The sequence below is a fragment of the Hylobates moloch genome, unplaced genomic scaffold, assembly GCF_009828535.3.
Source record: "Hylobates moloch isolate HMO894 unplaced genomic scaffold, HMol_V3 SCAFFOLD_15, whole genome shotgun sequence".
Lineage (NCBI taxonomy): Eukaryota > Metazoa > Chordata > Mammalia > Primates > Hylobatidae > Hylobates > Hylobates moloch.
The window spans coordinates 3045169-3064344 of record NW_026652290.1 but is presented as its reverse complement, the minus strand read 5'-3'; the positions used below and the strand labels follow the sequence as shown (position 1 = coordinate 3064344).

General features: G+C 58.6%; 1 protein-coding gene across 8 annotated transcripts in view; it reads left to right on the top strand.

Annotated features, from left to right (window-relative positions):
* Positions 1–18953, top strand: part of LLGL2 (LLGL scribble cell polarity complex component 2) — a 49256-nt gene extending 30303 nt beyond the window's left edge. For 2 of the 8 annotated variants that reach the window (XM_058428819.1, XM_032178701.2), the window contains exons 4-26: positions 1778–1859; positions 2136–2251; positions 2733–2891; positions 6746–6908; positions 7063–7195; positions 7487–7541; positions 8091–8245; positions 12206–12423; positions 12502–12569; positions 12708–12861; positions 12951–13055; positions 13691–13983; positions 14075–14225; positions 14677–14827; positions 15386–15502; positions 15616–15782; positions 16775–17039; positions 17233–17383; positions 17696–17724; positions 17957–18004; positions 18197–18239; positions 18358–18416; positions 18619–18953. In XM_058428819.1, coding sequence (XP_058284802.1) covers positions 1778–1859; positions 2136–2251; positions 2733–2891; positions 6746–6908; positions 7063–7195; positions 7487–7541; positions 8091–8245; positions 12206–12423; positions 12502–12569; positions 12708–12861; positions 12951–13055; positions 13691–13983; positions 14075–14225; positions 14677–14827; positions 15386–15502; positions 15616–15782; positions 16775–17039; positions 17233–17383; positions 17696–17724; positions 17957–18004; positions 18197–18239; positions 18358–18416; positions 18619–18626 — 2890 coding nt within the window. In that variant the 3' untranslated portion in view covers positions 18627–18953. Of the gene's footprint in view, positions 1–1777; positions 1860–2135; positions 2252–2732; positions 2892–6745; positions 6909–7062; positions 7196–7486; positions 7542–8090; positions 8246–12205; positions 12424–12501; positions 12570–12707; positions 12862–12950; positions 13056–13690; positions 13984–14074; positions 14226–14676; positions 14828–15385; positions 15503–15615; positions 15783–16774; positions 17040–17232; positions 17384–17695; positions 17725–17854; positions 18005–18196; positions 18240–18357; positions 18417–18618 lie in introns of those variants that run through there. The other 6 variants (XM_058428820.1, XM_032178704.2, XM_032178702.2 and 3 more) reach the window with 5 other exon arrangements.
* Positions 18954–19176: the final 223 nt, after the last annotated feature.

Sequence of the window (19176 nt, the reverse complement as noted above, 5' to 3'; positions counted from 1 at the left end):
CAAGTTACAGGGACCCCTCTTATTGCTAGGGATGTTTTTAATTTAAAAAAATTCTTTTCAGCACTTTGGGAGGCTGAGGCAGGCAGATCACTTGAGGTCAGGAGTTCAAGACCAGCCTGGTTAACGTGGTAAAACCCTGTCTCTACTAAAAATATTTAAAAAGTTAGCAGGGCGTGGTGGCACATGCCTGTAATCCCAGCTACTTGGGAGGCTGAGATGGGAGAATCGTTTGAACCTGGTAGGCAGAGGTTGCAGTGAGCCAAGATTGCGCCACTGCACTCCAGCCTGGGCAACAGAGTGAGACTCCGTCTCAAAAACTTTGTGTGTGTGTGTGTGTGTGTGTGTGTGTGTGTGTGTGTGTAGACAGGGTCCTGTGATCTTGCCCAGCCTGGTCTTGAACTCCTGGGCTCAAGCAACTCTCTCGCCTTGGCGTCTCAAAATGCTAGGGTTACAGGCATGAGTCATTGCACTCCCAGCCTGCGGTTTTGTTTTTTAACCTATCTCGATAAGAATCAGAGGCAGACTGGCCCCAGGGCCCTATCCACAAGCAGAGATGGGGTGGCCTTGGGCCAGGAGAGCAGGGCTCAGGCAGCCATCTTCCAAATTCCACCCCCACCCCAACGGGCGGCAGAGAGTGGAGAGGGCTCTGCCTGGCAGGGACAGTCGTTCCCCGGCCTGAGGCTGGATGTTGTCCAGTTGGGTCATCTTTTATCCAGAGCCCTGGTTCTGGCCGACTGGGGGCTCCCAATGTTTTCAGAGATGAAAAACCAGATCAGGTTGGGCACCCCGCCAGTCTGATCTGTGCTCCCCTCAGGGCAGGGCCCAAGGGAGTTGAGAGATGAGGGACCACCTCCCATAGCTTGGCTGCCACCTCCAGCAGAGCCTGACCTCCCTCTTCCCCTCTGCCCGGTATGGGGGAGGAGTATGGAGCACTTGAGTTCCAGGCTAGGCTGGTGTACACAGGGGGCCAGGGCCTTGCTGTGGGCTCAGCCTTCCCTCGGCGGGTTAATCATTGCCAGGCCACAGCCAGACTCTGGTTACCAATCCCTGGTGCCAAGACTCATGGGCCAAGGCTGTTGGGGATAGGCCCCCGGGGTGCCATGTGTTTTTTCACAGGTGCTACCAAGCGACAGCCAACATGTCTGTTGCAGCTCAGGATCAGGGTGGCAGCCCGACAGTTGCCAGGGTAGGGCTTCACCTTTCTTTTTTTTGTTTTGTTTTGTTTTGTTTTTGAGATGGAGTCTCGCTCTGTCGCCAGGCTAGAGCGTAGTGGCGCGATCTCGGCTCACCGAAACCTCCGACTCCCGGGTTTAAATGATTCTCCTGCCTCAGGCTCCCGAGTAGCTGGGACTGCAGACGTGCGCCACCACGCCCAGCTAATTTTTGTATTTTTAGTAGAGACAGGGTTTCACCATGTTGGCCAGGATGGTCTCTATCTCTTGACCTTGTGATCCACCCGCCTCAGCCTCCCAAAGTGCTGGAATTACAGGTGTGAGCCATCACACCCGGCCAGGGTTTCACCTTTCTATGGAGTTGCTCCCACCAGCCTGACTGGGAAAAATCTCCCAGGAGTCAGGTCACTGGCCTAGTGCCCCAGGGCCAGGGCTGCTGTGTCTCCTCCCCACCCTAGGCTCCTACTACCTCGGGGGAGGGCAGCCCCTCTCTGTGTTTGCATTCATTGCACGTGGGCCCCGAGGGCCTGGCACTCGAGGCAGGTGGGGGATGGTGTCAGGGGATGGTGTCCGACCTTCCAGAGCTTTCCTGAGCCTACTCCTAGCTACGGAGCCCCGGGCGTGGAGTTCATGGGGCTGCACCGGGAGAACAACGCGGTGACGCAGATCCACCTCCTGCCCGGCCAGGTGAGGGACCTGGGGTGGGACAGGAAGCCACTTCCACGCCTTCCTTGCCCTCACTGCTTCCAGCAGGGCTGGTGTGGAGAGGCTGGCATTTGGTGGCCCTGGGTTTGCTGCTGATGGAAAAACCTGGGACCCCCTCCCTTTCCACGGCTGGGGCTCATGGGCCACCCTGGGAGTGGCAAGGGGGTCTTTGCAACAACTGGGGCTGGGTGGCCCCAGCGTGTAAAGGCCTTGCCTGGGTAGCAAGACCACATGCTCCCGTCCCTGTGCCCTCGCCAGTGCCAGCTGGTCACCCTGCTGGATGACAACAGCCTACACCTTTGGAGCCTGAAGGTGAAGGGTGGGGCATCGGAGCTGCAGGAGGATGAGAACTTCACACTGCGTGGGCCCCCAGGGTAAGGGCTCAATCCCCAACCCCTTCCACTCCCAGTCCAGCCTGACCCTTGCCCTTAGCTCTGGAGTGGACTCACCCTTTGTGGGGCCTGTTGTGCCCCTGGCAGTGCCTGGCATGCATTTGGCCCGATGCATCGCCACACTCAGGTGCTCCGAGTGGAGTGGGCGGGGCTGCAGCCTGCCTCTTCCATCCGCACCCTGCCTCCTCCATCCGTACCCCGCCTCCTCCATCTGCACCCCGCCTCCTCCATCCGCACCCTGTGTTATGCTGGAGGGTCCCTGGCATCTTTCCTGTCTCCTAGCCCAGGCTCTCTGCCATCTCTCCTGTCTTGGCAGAAAGTGACCAATGTTTGTCCTGGCCTGAAATGTTGTGAACCCCATTAAAGGGCCTTATGGGCTTGTTTTCCGAGGAGTCGGGACCCCGTCCATGGCGTCTCCCCTGCTGGGCAGTGGTCGGCTCACGGGCAGCTGTTCTTCTCACAGGGCTGCCCCCAGTGCCACGCAGATCACCGTGGTCCTGCCACATTCCTCCTGCGAACTGCTCTACCTGGGCACCGAGAGTGGCAACGTGTTTGTGGTGCAGCTGCCAGCTTTTCGCGTGCTGGAGGACCGGACCATCAGCTCGGACGCGGTGCTGCAGCGGTGAGCCCAGAGCCTGGCTGCTGTTAACCCCATCCCCTCAAGTTAGGCGTGGCTTCTCCCCTTGGTCCCAGGACTCTCTCAGGAGCTGTCATTTCTCTGCTGGGAATTCCATGGGGCTAGCAGGGGAGGCTCTTGGCTTCCTACCTGTCACCTACCGAGAACCTATTGGCCTATCATAGGTTAGCATCATAGCACTAAAAAGGGGGCTTTGAGGGTCCCTCGTCTAAAGGCCCCAAATGACTGTGTAATGTCACCAACTGTCAGTCCAGTGTCCTTTGCATTTGCCACGGGTTTCAAAACCCCAGGGGCTCCACAGCGGGAAAGTCGGGCCCAGACCTCCCTGCATCACTGGGGCAGCTCCTGGTGCCACCCTGTGCTGTGGGCACTTTGCTGAGGTTCCATTTGCTCGCAGGCTCCGTGGCTAAAAAGCCTTGACTGCCACAGGCGTGTGGGTCTATTGAGATCATCTCAGAAGCTTTGCTCCTTGTTGATGATACAACAATAGAGAGGGGGTAGGATCAGGTCTGGGTGTGGAGAAGGGGACGGGGCCCAGAAAAAGAGAGGAGGTAGCATCTGACAGGACATGTTGGGGCCAGGTCGGTCACAGTGGAATGATCTGTGGTTCTAAGGGGCAGGAGGAGGCCAGGGTGCTGGGCCCCTGGCCCTGCAAGGCTTTGGACTGGGCCTGGGGCACACGCCTGCAGCTGGCCAGCCCAGCTCTCCAGCCCTGGGTGGTGATGAAGCAGGGCCCGTCTGCCCAGGGCAGGGCATTACTGGGCTGGGAGGATTCCCACTTGGGGCTGTGTCCCTCTGAGTGCAGACCTCTGCCTTTCCCGTTCAGCAGGGTAGGGCTGGGGCAGTGTGCCCAAGGTCAGAGCAGAACACTTTGCAGGATGACAGGACCACACTGGGACACAGCCTGTGGGCAGGACGGCATGGGACCTGCGCCCCAGCAGGTGGCCACACCAGTGCCCAGCCTTACCCTGTAGTTAGCTGGCTGGAGTCTAGTTGGCGGGGATGCCCAAGTGCCCTGAGAGCCCCTCCTGCCAGTTTATTTATTTTATATTATATTTTATTTTATTTTTGAGATGGAGTTTCACTCTTGTTGCCCAGGCTGGAGTGCAGTGGCACGATCTTGGCTCACTGCAACCTCTGCTTCCTGGGTTCAAGCTATTCTCCTGCCTCAGCCTCCCGAGTAGCTGGGATTACAGGCATGCGCCACCACACCTGGCTAATTTTGCATTTTTAGTAGAGACAGAGTTTCTCCATGTTGGTCAGACTAGTCTCGAACTCCCGACCTCAGGTGATCGACCCGCTTCGGCCTCCCAAAGTGCTGGGATTACAGACATGAGCCACAGTGCCTGGCCCACTTTGTTTATTTATTTATTTAAAAAAAAAAACAAACAAACATTTTTTTTGAGAGAGAGTCTTACTCTGTCCCAGGCCGAAGTGCAGTGGTGAGATCTCAGCTCACTGCAACCTCTGCTTCCCGGGTTCACGTGGTTCTCCTGCCTCAGCCTTCCCAGTAGCTGGGATTACAGGCACCCGCCATCACGCCTGGCTTCTTTTTGTATTTTTAGTAGAGACGGGGTTTCACCATGTTGGCCAGGCTGTTCTCGAACTCCTGACCTCAGGTGATCCACCCACCTCGGCCTCCCAAAGTGCTGGGATTACAGGTGTGAGCCACTGCACCCGGCCTCTTTTGGCAGTTTAAATTCTCGTCCACTTGATGACACTTATCTAAGTTTTCAAAACGACCAACCCTTTAGTCTCACAACTCTGTCTCTGAGAAGTCTCTGTCCTAAAGATATAGGATAAGAGGCCGGGCGCGGTGGCTCACGCTTATAATCCCAGCACTTTGGGAAGCCGAGGCAGGCGGATCACGAGGTCAGGAGATCGAGACCATGGTGAAACCCTGTCTCTACTAAAAATACAAAAAATTAGCCAGGCGTGGTGGCGGGCGCCTGTAGTCCCAGCTACTCGGAGAGGCTGAAGCAGGAGAATGGCGTGAACCCGGGAGGCGGAGCTTGCAGTGAGCCGAGATTGCGCCACTGCACTCCAGCCTGGGCGACAGAGTGAGACTCCGTCTCAAAAAAAACAAACAAACAAAAAAAGTGATCATTGTAGGGCTGTTTTAATGGCAAAAAGTTGGAAGCCCTCTAATTGTCTAACAATTTGCATCTGTGTAAGGACATTATTTGCATTTATTAAGAGTATCTAGATGGGCACAGTTGCTCACACTTTGGGAGGCTGAGGTGGGAGGAGTGCTTGAGGCCAGGAATTTAAGACCAGCCTGGGCAACATAGCAAGACCCTGTCTCTCCCCACAAAAAATAAAAATTAGTTGGGCAAGGCGGCACACGCCTGTGGTCTCAGCTACTTGGGAGGTGGGAGGATCACCTGAGTCCAGGAGTTGGAGGCTGCAGTGAGCCATGATCAGGTCACCACCCTCCAGCCTGGGTAACAGAATGGGATCCCGTCTCTAAAAAAATTAAAAATTAGGCCAGGCGCGGTGGCTCACGCCTGTGATCCCAGCACTTTGGGAGGCGGAGGCGGGTGGATCACCTGAGGTCAGGAGTTCGAGACCAGCCTGGCGAAACCCCGTCTCTACTAAAAATACAAAAAATTAGCCTGGCGTGGTCGTAGGTACCTGTAATCCCAGATACTCGGGAGGCTGAGCCAAGAGAATCGCTTGAACTCGGGAGGCGGAGGTTGCAGTGAGCCGAGGTCACACCACTGCACTCCAGCCTGGGCAACAGAGCGAGACTCCATCTCAAAAAAAAATTAAAAATTAAAGTCCCCTCAACTCTCACTCTCGATTCAAATTCTAATGTCAGTGAGGTCAGTGCTAGCAGTAGATGTGCCAGATACAGATAATGTGGAGAGCTTGGGTTTAGTGTGGCTTGAGTCCAGGCTGGGTCCACTTCCCACATCCTTGCTGTTGGCTGTTGGTCCTGTGCCTGCTGCCTTGTGGTTTTTTTTTGTTGGCTGCAACACCTCCAGCCCTCACGGCAGCATTCCAGGCCTGGAGACGGGGCAGGGGTCCAGGCTCCAGGGCCAGGCCAACTCATACAGAATTTTGTTTTATGGGGCTAAAAAACTTCTTTATTATTAAACACTCCCTTTTGCAAAAATGCGCTGACTATGAATGTACAGTTTAACAGATTCTTGTGGAGCATCCTTGCAGCCACCCCCCCAGGCATAGAAATAGAACTTTGATGCCCTCCGGAGGCCTTACGCACCCTTCCTAGTCAAGGCTCCCTCTTGCTCCCACGTTGACTTTTCCAGAAGTCAACTGCCTTGCCATGCCTTATAATTGTACTGCCTGTGTTTACATCACTGGAGGTTGTGTCCATGTCTCTGTCTTGTTCTACATGCTGCCCCTCTCCCCTTGGTGACATGTCCTAGCCATCTTTCTTTTTTTTGGAAATGGAGTCTTGCTCTGTCACCCAGGCTGGAGTGCAGTGGCGCGATCTTGGCTTACTGCGACCTCTGCCTCCTGGGTTCAAGCAATTCTCCTGCCTCCGCCTCCCGAGTAGCTGGGATTACAGGCATGCGCCACCACGCCCGGCTAGTGTTTTGTATTTTTAGTAGAGACAGGGTTTTGCCATGTTAGCCAGGCTGGTCTCGAACTCCTGACCTCAAGTGACCTGCCCACCTTGGGCTCCCAAAGTGCTGGGATTACAGGCATGAGCCACTACACTCGGCCATCCACCGCGCCCAGCCCCTAGCCATATTTCTATGCTGGCACGTGGAGCAGCCACCTCTGCATAGGGAGCCCTATGGCTGTGCCATGCTGGGGGCCATTCCCCCTGGCGGATGGCATCGGAGGCTCACGGCACTCCCCTCGCCCAGGTTGCCAGAGGAGGCCCGTCACCGGCGTGTGTTTGAGATGGTGGAGGCACTGCAGGAGCACCCTCGAGACCCCAACCAGATCCTGATCGGCTACAGCCGAGGCCTTGTTGTCATCTGGGACCTACAGGGCAGCCGTGTGCTCTACCACTTCCTCAGCAGCCAGGTAGGCAGTGCCCAGGACATGGCGGGTGCCATGTTGCTCTCCCAGGGCCCCACGTGGCACATACATGCTCTGTGCAGAGGCATGGGGTGCAGGCGATGGGAACGCCACCTTGGTCCAGCGTGCTGCCTTCTGTCCCTCTCCTCCTCCTCCATAGCAACTGGAGAACATCTGGTGGCAGCGGGATGGCCGCCTGCTTGTCAGCTGTCACTCTGATGGCACCTACTGCCAGTGGCCCGTGTCCAGCGACACCCAGCAACCAGAGCCCCTCCGCAGCCTCGTGCCTTACGGTCAGTGTTTCACCCGCCGGGCAGGGCCCACCCCCCCAGTGCCTCCTGGATTCAGGTGCAGGATGCTCAATTCTGAAGCAAACTCTGGGGCCAGAGAGGGTAAAGGCTTTGCCCAAAGCCACACAGCAGGGTTCCCCTCACCCAGTTTCTTGGGGAACTTCTCAGAGCAAGAGTCCCAAGCACAGGTCTCCCATGTGGATGTGGGCATGAGCTTGAGGGATCTGTGCCTGTGGGGACTGACACTTGTCTGAGAGCTGGAGGATCCGTTCAAGCCAATTCCTTTCCTTTCAGGTCCCTTTCCTTGCAAAGCGATTACCAAAATCCTCTGGCTGACCACTAGGCAAGGGTAGGTATCCGTGCTGGTCCTCTTTCCTCTCCAGAGCCTTGCTGGAGGGCTGGAAAGGTCACTCAGCCCACTGCCTGGGAAGGTGGTGCCAGTGAACACTCTCAGGTCCCGTGTTGGGGTCTTGGACACCAGGGAGGGGAGACAGGGTAGATGCTATTCACGTCTCTCAGCGGCCCAATTCCTGCCAAGTTCATTCTTGCTCCTTTCTTCCACCTTCCCGGAGAGGCGGTGCTGAGCAGCAGGTCTCAAACTCCTTTAGTGGCAGCCCTGTTTCTTCAGACAAAATCACTCTGGGTGATGTTCAAACAGAGTTGGCGGGGGGGGCACCCAGCTTGAGGCAGGAGTGACTGCTGAGACTCAGAGCCCCCAGCCCAGATGCCCTCACCTTACCCCCAAGTTCTCCTGGGCTGTAGCAGTTGGAAGGAGATGGGGTCCTGTCCCCCCTGCTCCTGGGGACCTTGACTGAATGGTCACTTTGATTGCCGGCCTGTGGCTGTTGAGGCCGTGCCAGGAGCCCCCTGCTCACTGCTGCTCCTCTGTGCCTGCCAGGTTGCCCTTCACCATCTTCCAGGGCGGCATGCCACGGGCCAGCTACGGGGACCGCCACTGCATCTCAGTGATCCACGATGGCCAGCAGACGGCCTTCGACTTCACCTCCCGTGTCATCGACTTCACTGTCCTCACAGAGGCAGACCCTGCAGCTGGTAGGAGAGCTTCGGGAGTGGGCGCCCAGGGTTAGGTGTGGGAGGCGTGGGGCGGGGCCATCAGTAAAGACAGGGCCAGGTGCAGTGGCTCCTGCCTGTAACCCCAATGCTGTGGGAGGCCAAGGTGGGAGGATCGCTTGAGCCAGGAGTTCAAGTCCAGCCTGGACAATGTAGGGAGACCCTTGTCTCTACAAAAAATAAAAAAATTAGCCAGGTGTCATGGCACATACCTGTAGTCCCAGCTACTCAGGAGGCTGAGGTGGGAGGATCACTTGAGCCCGGGGGGTGGAGGTTGCAGGGAGCCAGGATCATGCCACTGCACTCAGCCTGGGTGACATAGCCAGACTGTGTCTAAAAAAAAAAAAAAAAAAAGGAAAGGGCTCTGCACAGGTGTTCCTAAGCCTACCACTGTCCTGAGCCCCTTAGCCTCACTGCACCCCAAGGTGAAGTGTCACTAAGGCCTACAGCTCCTTTCTCTGCCTCCCTACCACCCTCCCCAGCTAGAGACCCAGCCCAGCCACACCTCCTGCCTGCCCCGGGCTCTCTGCCCTTTCCAGACTGTCATGGGACTTAGCCCACAGGGGGCTGATCTGTACTGTTGGATTTAACACCCACCCCGCTGAGTGAGGCAAGAGGGTCCTGGCTTAGAGATGGCAAAGCCCGCCTTCTGGGCAGGGCAGAAGGTGGCTGGGCAGCCTCCTGGAGCTCCAGCAGGACCAGCAGAGCCCTGAGTCAGCCTCGTAAATAGTGTGACAGGCAAGACCAGAAAGGGCTGATGTTGAAACCTGGAGAGGAGGCCTTCCAGGAGGGAGGGCCCTCTCCTAATGACGCTGGCCTGAAAGGGCCTGAGGCCGAAAGGTGAGGGGGCGGGGCTGTTCAGGACACCTGGTCTGTGTACTCATGGCCTCTACCCTGTTCAGGGGAACCCCAAACCTGCTTTTCTTTCTTTCTCAGCCTCTCTTCCCTCCTCACACCCTGGATGCTGAGAGCAGGGCCCAGCTCTGCTGTTTCCACAACATTTGGGCCATGTTGGCACAGAGCAGGGGCCTCTTGGGCTATGGTGGCCACACTCCCCGGGCTGAGTTACCTGATTCCCAGCGGAAAGGTCAGGAAAGGAGGGAAGAAACTTGCCGAGCTACAAATTCGAGACTGCTGGGGCTTTCTAGGATAGGCCACCTTCCTGCAACTGTCCCTCTGTGTCCCCAACTCCCCACAGTCCCGCAGGCCAGGAGATGGGTGCCTGATGAGCGGTGCTTCCCTCAGATGATATGTGGGCACCCTGAGGCTCTCACGTAATGGTTCTGCCGTGCCGGGTTGTGACCCAGGTGTCCCTGGTAGGCTTTCCTGTTTAATGAGCAACTGCTATATGCCAGGCCCTGTTCTAGAAACAGATGAGGCCCATGTTCCCATGGAACTTAGATCTGAGCATGTGGACAGAGTGAGCAGGTTGCCAGATAACGTCAGAGGTAAGAAAAAAGCCAGGCAGAAGACAGCAGTGCTGGTTTAGACAAGGGTTGGCAAGGCCTCCCTGATAAGGGGACATATTTGCGCAGACACAGGAACAGTCTGAGGGAGGGCTTGCCCTGTAGGGACCTGGGGTGCAGACTGAGCTGGGGGGATCCTGGCTTGCTTCAGTGAGGTAGGAGCGAAGAGAGGGCAGAATGGCCCCTGTGCTGGTCCAGATGTGGCCAGTGCCAGATCGTATAGAGCCGTGGAGGCACGGTAAGGACTTGGGATTTGAGGGAGATGAGGGCCCTGGGCAGGGGTGCCATGATCTAGCCTCTGCTCCAAAAGGATCTGTCTGGCTGCCATGTGGGGAACATGGAGTGGAGCAAAGACGGGAGGCCAGTGAGAGTCGAGGGAGAGGGGACCTCGGCTTGGGCTGCGGTGTAGGCCATGGGGCTGGCAGGAGGTGGCTGGGGTTACACTGTCTTTTCTAACATTTAGCATTGACTGAGGGGCCAGGTCAGGGCTCACAGACTGTTGCCATAAAGGGCTGAGTGGCTTTCTTCACCACAGCTCCTCAGCCTAATGCCATTGCAGAGCACATGTAGCCATAGACAACACAAGGGGCGTATCTGTGTTCCAGGACAGCTATATTGACAGGAATAGGCAGGAGGCCAGGTTTGGCCCTTGGGCTGTAATTTCTTGGCCCCTTGTCCAGGGAGAGGTAAGTGAGGGGAGGAGAGATCAGTCAAGGATGACGTGAGGGTTTGCTGGGAGCACCGGGAATCCTGGAGAAGGTAGTGGCAAGAGGGTGCAGCAAGCTCAGCTGGGTGGGAATCAAGTCTGAGGACAATCTCTCCTGATCTCCAGACCCATAAGGGAGATGCTGAGTAGACAACTGGGGCTTATGGGTCTGGAGTTTAGAGGAGAGATCAGGAAGGTGTCCATTTGGAGTCACCCATGCAGAGATGTGTGAAGGCTGCTCAATGATTTTGAGGTTTAAAGAAAAAAAAGAGATGTGAAACCAGGGGCCCTGATGAGGCTGCCCAGGTGGTAAGGAGACAGAAGAGAAGCCATGGGAAAGCTGAGCCCGGGCACCCTCAAGCCTTGGAGGCATGGAGTTTGGTGGGGATCTGGCGAAGAACACCTGGGAGCAGCCAGCGGGCAGCACACCCCAGAGAAGCAGGGAAGACAAGCGCCTCAAAGAGGCAGCATCAGCCAGGGGCAGTGGCTCAGCTGTAATCCTAGCACTTTGGGAGGCCAAGGATGGCAGATCACCTGAGGTTAGGGGTTTGAGACCAGCCTGGCCAACATGGTGAAACCCTGTCTCTACTAAAAATAAAAAATTAGCCAGGCATTGGTGGCATGTGCCTGTAATCCCAGCTACTAGAGAGGCTGAGGCAGTAGAATCTCTTGAACCCGGGAGGCAGAGGTTGTGGTGAGCCGAGATCATGCCATTGCACTCCAGCCTGGACAACAAGAGTGAAACTCCGTCTCAAAAAAAAAAAAAAAAAAAAAGAAAAAAGAAAAACAAAAATTAGCCAGGCGTGGTGGCGAGCGCCTGTAATCCTAGCTACTCGGGAAGCTAAGGCAGGAGAATTGCTTGAACCAGGGAGGCGGAGGTTGCAGAGAGCTGAGATCGCACCACTACACTCCAGCCTGGGTGACAGAGCAAGACTCCATCTCAAAAAGAAAAAAAAGACTGGGCACGGTGGCTTATGCCTGTAATCCCAGCATTTTGGGAGGCCGAGGTGGGCAGATCACTTGAGCCCAGGAGTTCAACACCAGCCTGAGCAACGTGGCGAAACCCCGTCTCTACCGAAAATACAAAAGTTAGCTGGGTATCGTGGCTCACACCTGTAATCCCAGCTACTTGGGAGCCTGAGGCAGGAGGATCGCTTGAACTGGGAGGTGGAGGTTGCAATGAGCCGAGATCACACCCCTGTACTCCAGCCTGGATGACAGAGCGTGAGACCCTGTCTCAAGAAAAGAAAAAAAAAAAAAAGACAAATGGTTTAATCGTCCAGCGCACGTTTATTGAGCACTAGCTGGGGCCAGACCTGAGTGAGGTGAGGTGATTGTGTGCAGTAAGGAAAATGCCACCCCTAGCAACTGGTGTGCTGAAGACCACGCTTGCCGCTGCCTGTGGGGAGAGGCTTGACAGGTGCATCTGAGCAGGGAGAGCAGGCCCCATGGAGGAGGAACCAGGGAAGAGGGTTGGCAGGCGCAGCTCCATGCCTCTGGGGTGCCTATCCTGGTTGGGACCCTGCCTTCCAGCCAGGTGTATCCCCCCAGGAGCCCTGTGCCAGGGAGCTCTCAGCAGCTTTGCACACACAGCCAGGGCTGCTGCCCACAGCTGCTGCCCTCCTGGAGGTGGAAAGGCTTTGCTCAAGCAGCCGAGAACAGGGCTTTCTGGATCTGCAGATGCCCTGGCTCCAACCCTGGAGCTTCTGATTCCACAGGGCTGGGCGCGTCCTCCTGGCCCCAGCCCCTGATCCTTGCCCTGTACCCCAGCCTTTGATGACCCCTATGCCCTGGTGGTGCTGGCTGAGGAGGAGCTGGTGGTGATTGACCTGCAGACAGCAGGCTGGCCTCCGGTCCAGCTGCCCTACCTGGCTTCCCTGCACTGTTCTGCCATCACCTGCTCTCACCACGTCTCCAACATCCCCCTGAAGCTGTGGGAGCGGATCATCGCCGCCGGCAGCCGGCAGAACGCACACTTCTCCACCATGGTAGGTCCGGCCCTGGCCCCAGCCCCAGCCGCACCCCAAGCCAAACTCTCCCACGGACTTCTTGGTCTCTTCTTCTAGGAGTGGCCAATTGATGGTGGCACCAGCCTGACCCCAGCCCCACCCCAGAGGGACCTGCTGCTCACAGGGTAGGGGACTTTGATGCTACCCTTTCTCTTCCCAGTAGGATATGTGGGGTGGGAGCAGAGCCCCGAGGTGGACAAGCCAGCCCCTGGGCGCCCCGGCCGGCATCCCTCTCACGCCCGGCAGGCGGGCTCTGCCCACAGGCATGAGGACGGCACGGTGCGGTTCTGGGATGCCTCGGGTGTCTGCTTGCGGCTGCTCTACAAACTCAGCACGGTGCGCGTGTTCCTCACTGACACGGACCCCAGCGAGAACCTCAGTGCCCAGGGCGAGGACGAGTGGCCCCCACTCCGCAAGGTGAGGCCAGGAGCCTGGGACCCAGGAAGGGCAGAGGCCAGCTGGGTCCAGCCCCCATGGCCGCTCACAGGGCCCCTCCCCTTCTCCAGGTGGGCTCCTTTGACCCCTACAGTGATGACCCCCGGCTGGGCATCCAGAAGATCTTCCTCTGCAAGTACAGCGGCTACCTGGCTGTGGCAGGCACGGCAGGGCAGGTAGCAGGCTGGGCCGGGGAGGGGGAGCTGGGGAGGAGTGGTCGATGACTGGGGACAGCAGGGACAGGAGCCAACCACCTGCCTCACGCACATTCTGTGTCCTGTGGTCTTCCAGTGGATGGAGGTGGCTTGATCCCCTTGGCAGGAGGTCCCTGGGATGGTTGTTTCTTCTCTAGAAATCAGAATTAAGGGCTGGGCCGGGCACAGTGGCTCACGCCTGTAATCCCAGCACTTTGGGAGACCAAGGCAGGCAGATCACCTGAGGTCAGGAGTTCAAGACCAGCCTGGCCAATGTGGTGAAACCCCATCTCTACTAAAAATACAAAAATTAGCCAGGCATGGTGGCTCGTGCCTGTAATCCCAGCTACTGGAAGGCCGAGACAGGAGAATCACTTGAACCTGGGAGGCAGAGGTTGCGGTGAGCCGAGATTGTGCCACCACACTCCAGCCTGGGCAACAGAGCAAGACTCGTCTCAAAAAAAAAAAAAAAGGGAGAGCTGGGGTTGGACAGAGGGCTTTGTCCTGCCTTGGGCCTTGGCCTGGGTCCAGCTCCTTTGCTGTCCCCACTAGTAGTGTCCTGCAGCCCTGCCATCCCTTTGCTGAGGGCTTGCTGAGTCACCTGCCACCCCGCCCAGGTGCTGGTACTGGAACTGAATGACGAGGCAGCGGAGCAGGCTGTGGAGCAGGTGGAGGCCGACCTGCTGCAGGACCAAGAGGGCTACCGCTGGAAGGGGCACGAGCGCCTGGCAGCCCGCTCAGGGCCTGTGCGCTTTGAGCCTGGCTTTCAGCCCTTCGTGTTGGTGCAGTGCCAGCCCCCGGCTGTGGTCACCTCCTTGGCCCTGCACTCTGAGTGGCGGCTTGTGGCCTTCGGCACCAGCCATGGCTTCGGCCTCTTTGACCACCAGCAGCGGCGGCAGGTCTTTGTTAAGTGAGCAGGGCGGCTGGGTCCCAGGGCTGGGAGTGGGGCCCGCAAGGACCCCCAAGACCTAGCAGCACTGACAGCCTGCCATCCCCTCAAGGTGCACGCTGCACCCCAGTGACCAGCTGGCCTTGGAGGGCCCACTGTCCCGCGTCAAGTCCCTCAAGAAGTCCTTGCGTCAGTCATTTCGCCGGATGCGTCGGAGCCGGGTGTCCAGCCGGAAGCGGCGCCCTGCTGGCCCCCCAGGAGAGGTGAGGCCTGAGGTGAGGCTGCAGCCAGCCACATGCCCAGGTTCGGCTCAGAGCAGCCAGCAGGGGGGCCACACGGCCCCCGCTCCCCAGGCTTGCTGGGCTACAAACAAGACTCAGGGTCCAGGTTGCATTGTGTGACCTCAGACAGGTCACGCTGCTTCTCTCTGCCTCAGCTTCTTCAGCAGAAAGGCAGTAACTGTAATGTTTACCCTAGAAGTAATCCCCAGTAAACGTTAGTGATTTCCTTTTTCTCTCTACAACATACTGGGGGCCCAGGCAGGCTTCCCCAAGGGCACCTCCCTCTTGGACAAGGGTCCCCCTAGACGCCGGCCTGGCAGGTGGCTGGCATGGCTGTGGCCAGCCTTCCGATGCAAGGATCAGCATTGAGCAAAGCACTGTCCCTGGGGAGGGGAGGCCAGAGCTGACCCTCAGGCCGGCCCACCCCTTGCAGGTGCAGGAGGGGAGTGCCAAGGCTGAGCGGCCGGGCCTCCAGAACATGGAGCTGGCGCCTGTGCAGCGCAAGATCGAGGCTCGCTCGGCAGAGGACTCCTTCACAGGCTTCGTCCGCACCCTGTACTTTGCCGACACCTACCTGAGGGACAGTGAGTGGCCAGCCCGGGGTTGGGGGGCAGGGGGCAGCAGGCAGCAGATACCTCCTGACCTGGGGGCATGCTGGGGGCTGCTGCCTGCCTGGCTGGTAGGACCTAAGAGGGTTTCCCCTTGTGAGCAGGGGCAGACTGCAACTCCTGCCTGCTCAGCCCTCTCCCCTGCCTGGGCCTCCGAGTCAGTTTGCCTCGGCTTTATATCCAGGCTTTAGAAGCATGGCCTCAGACCCGTCACTTAGCCTTTCAGGGCCTCAGCTTGCTCCCCTGTAAAATGAGGGAGTGATAGCTTCCTCCTAGAGCAGCTGTGATGATCGGGGACGGCAGAGCCTGCTGGTCTCCAGAGGACGTGTCTCTCCCTGGCTGGTTCTCCCCTGCTGTATCGCAGCAAGGGCTGAGCTGACCTGGGATTGGGGTCTTCTATGTTGGGGCCTGTGTGGTTGTCAGAGAGCCTTCAAGCCTCTCCCAGGAGGGAAAACCTGGGCGTAAACCCTGGTTGCCCAGCTCCACCCGACTCCCACGCTAAGGGTCAGACACCCACACATGGCTTCTCGGCAGGCTCCCGGCACTGCCCCTCGCTGTGGGCTGGCACCAATGGGGGCACCATCTATGCCTTCTCCCTGCGTGTGCCCCCCGCCGAGCGGAGAATGGATGAGACTGTGCGGGCAGAGCAGGGTGAGTGCTGGGCAGGGAGAGCAGAGGGTGCTCGGGCTGCCTGGGCTGGGGCCAGGGAGTGGCTCCAGCCCTGCCACCCCTCCACAGCCCCAACACCCACCTCCTCCCCCTAGCCAAGGAGATCCAGCTGATGCACCGGGCGCCAGTGGTGGGCATCCTGGTGCTCGACGGACACAGCGTACCCCTTCCCGAGCCCCTCGAAGTGGCCCATGATCTGTCGAAGAGCCCTGACATGCAGGGAAGCCACCAGCTGCTTGTCGTATCAGAGGAGCAGTTCAAGGTGCCACACGGGCAGCGGCGGGTCTCCCTGGGACTCCCCGGGACATCCAGGAGGCTCGGACCTTGGGCACAAATGATGGCTGGGACTCAGTCTTGTTTGCATTTGGTATCTGAGGGGCTGCAGAAGCACAGGAAATAAGTGAGGGGGGAGTCTCGTGTGAGGGCACTGAGGCAACACCTATGTCTGTGAAAGGGATAAAATCCAGACGGGGCCGGGCGCGGTGGCTCATGCCTGTAATCCCAGCACTTTGGGAGGCCAGATCACAAGGGCAGGAGTTCGAGACCAGCCTGGCCAGCATGGTGAAACCCCGACTCTACTAAAAATACAAAAAAAATTAGCCTGGCATGGGCCAGGCGTGGTGGCTCACGCCTGTAATCGCAGCACTTTGGAAGGCCGAGGCGGGCGGATCATGAGGTCAGGAGATAGAGACCATCCTGGCTAACACGGTGAAACCCCGTCTCTCCAAAAAAATACAAAAAAATTAGCTGGGCGTGGTGGCGGGCACCTGTAGTCCCAGCTACTTGGGAGGCTGAGGCAGGAGAATGGCGTGAACCCGGGAGGCGGAGCTTGCGATGAGTCGAGATTGCACCACTGCACTCCAGCCTGAGCAACAGAGCGAGACTCCGTCTCAAAAAAAAAAAAAAAAAAAAAAAAAGCCCGGCATGGTAGTGGGCACCTCCAATCCCAGCTCTACTCAGGAGGCTGAGGCAGAAGAATTGCCTGAGGCGGAGGTTGCAGTGAGCCGAGATCACACCACTGTACTCCAGCCTGGGCGACAGAGCAAGACTCCATCTCGGAGAACAACAAAAAAAATCCAGACAGGGAAGTCAGTGACTTCGGCATCCTCCCAGGCCATGTCTGTGCCTCTGAGAGCCAAGGGTTTGCCAGGACACCGGGAGGCATGTGGGGAGGGGAGGGCCCAGCAGCAGCAGCAGCACGGGGCAGGAGAACTGGTTTGGCCATGGGCGTGAACAACCACCCCGCGCCCCCAGGTGTTCACGCTGCCCAAGGTGAGTGCCAAGCTGAAGCTGAAGCTGACAGCCCTGGAGGGCTCAAGGGTGCGGCGGGTCAGCGTGGCCCACTTCGGCAGTCGTCGAGCTGAGGACTACGGGGAGCACCACCTGGCAGTCCTTACCAACCTGGGTGACATCCAGGTGGTCTCGCTGCCCCTGCTCAAGCCCCAGGTGCGCTACAGCTGCATCCGCCGGGAGGACGTCAGTGGCATCGCCTCCTGCGTCTTCACCAAATACGGCCAAGGTGTTCGAGCGTGGGGGCCCTGGGCGGGCGTGGGGGCCCTGGGCACTGCAGGGACGGGAAGGGTGGCCAGGGGTGTTGTGACCATGGCCTGACTGGATGAACTGCCAGGGAGCGCTAGCCCCTACTCCCCCAGGTGGGGAAGCAGCCTTGGCAGCCGCCAGGCCAGGCCGCTAGCATTGCCCCCACTCCCCAGGCTTCTACCTGATCTCACCCTCGGAGTTCGAGCGCTTCTCTCTCTCCACCAAGTGGCTGGTGGAGCCCCGGTGTCTGGTGGATTCAGCAGAAACCAAGAACCACCGCCCTGGTAACGGGGCAGGCCCCAAGAAGGCCCCAAGCCGAGCCCGGTGAGTGAAAGGGCTGGAGGCCTCTCCCGCCCCTCCCTGCCCTCTCTGAGATACCCTGAGGCTCCCACTGCTGCCTGGCTGGAGGCACCTCCCCACGACCTCAGCCCACCCTCCCTGGCTCCAGCTATCCTTACCACTTCACGTGCCCCTTGTCCCTGTGCAAGCTGGCAGTCCAGGGCAGGACTCAGTTTACCTCCCAGGCTCTCCTGCTCAAGACAGGCTGCGCCATTGACTTGTTCTTCATGGGACCAGGGCTTTCAGAGCCGGGTAGGGAGCCCAGGAGCCCTGGTCCTCACTGTCTCTCCCCCACAGGAACTCAGGGACTCAGAGTGATGGCGAGGGTAAGACAGGCCTCCTGGGCCCATGCACACCTGGGCCACACCCAGCCCAGACCTGGGGCTGGACGGGAGGGAAGGGTCCCGAGAGAGCAGGTAGTGTTTGGGCTGGGAGTAGAGACGGCATCCCTTCCAGCCCTGGGCCGTGGGCTTCCACACCCTGACCTCAGTAAGGAGGGAGAGAGCCAGGCCGAGGAGGGCCCACGCAGGGCACCCTGACCCGGCCTCTACCTTCCAGAGAAGCAGCCCGGCCTGGTGATGGAGCGCGCTCTGCTCAGTGATGAGAGTGAGTTGGGTGGGAGAGGGTGGGGCTGGCAGGAGGGGTGGGGAAGGGGGGTCAGGGTCAAGGGAGGCTGGGCAGGCCATTGCCCTGAGGCGGGGTACAGATCCGTTGGCCCCCATGGAGAAAGGGGGTGGAAGGGCTGTGGCTAGCTGCCCCAAGGGCCTCAGTGGGCCTCTGTTCCCACCTGGCCTGCAGGAGTCCTGAAGGAAATCCAGAGCACACTGGAGGGAGACCGCGGGTGAGGCACCGCCCAGGCCAGCTGGGGTGGGCCCGAGGCTGGCTCTGCCAGGGGGCTCAGGGGAGCGCTGAGAGTGGAGGTCCCTGAGGTCATGACTGCTCTGTCTTTGCCTGTGCAGGAGCTGCAACTGGCGTTCACATCGAGCGGCCGTGGGGTGCAGCCTCAGCAATGGCGGAGGTGGGGGCTCTGGGCTTGAGTGCAGCTGCCGACTGTGCTGGGAAGGGATGGGAGGAAGAGCCCTGGCCCCACTCCCCTGGGTCCTACAGGGCCGACACGTGCCCCGATGACCTGGAAAGCACCACGTCTGGGCTCATCGTGGGCAGCTGGGGCACCCCGTCCTGCCCAGGGTGATCCTGAGCTGTCCCTCTGTGTCCTTCAGCAGAGTGAGTGGCTGAGCATTCAGGCTGCGCGATGAGCACACACTACTACTGATGGCCTTTTGAGGGTCCCTGCCCCAACCAGAGAGGCCGGTGCACAGGGCCCCGCCAGGGGCTGGGGGCACCCCGGCTTCCACAATGCAGCTGCTCTGGGCCTCGGGAGAGGAGGGACCCCAGTCCCCTGGGCTGCCCTTCCCGGGCCTCGTCTGTCTGGGTCCTTTGGTCAATGTTGCAGTTTTTATTGCTCCCATCCCTTTTTGTAGTGGGCTGGGTTTTAAGTTATAAATGTTAACTGCCTCTGGGTGAAAAAGTTTTTAATAAACACCTATTACCTCTTGACTGGTCCTCCTACTTTAGTATTTTAATTGTGTAGAAATTTTCCGTGTGAATGGAAAGTAGGAGCCGGTACCTTGCCTGTCCCCCGAGGCTCCAGCCCTGGCCTGGGCTGGTGTCAGGAGAATCCACTTGGGGAGCCGTGCAAATCAAACTGCTTAGTTTCGTCTGAGCCCGGCGGTGCCTTCCCTCTCGGGGAACACATGGCAAGCACGAACCATCTTGAG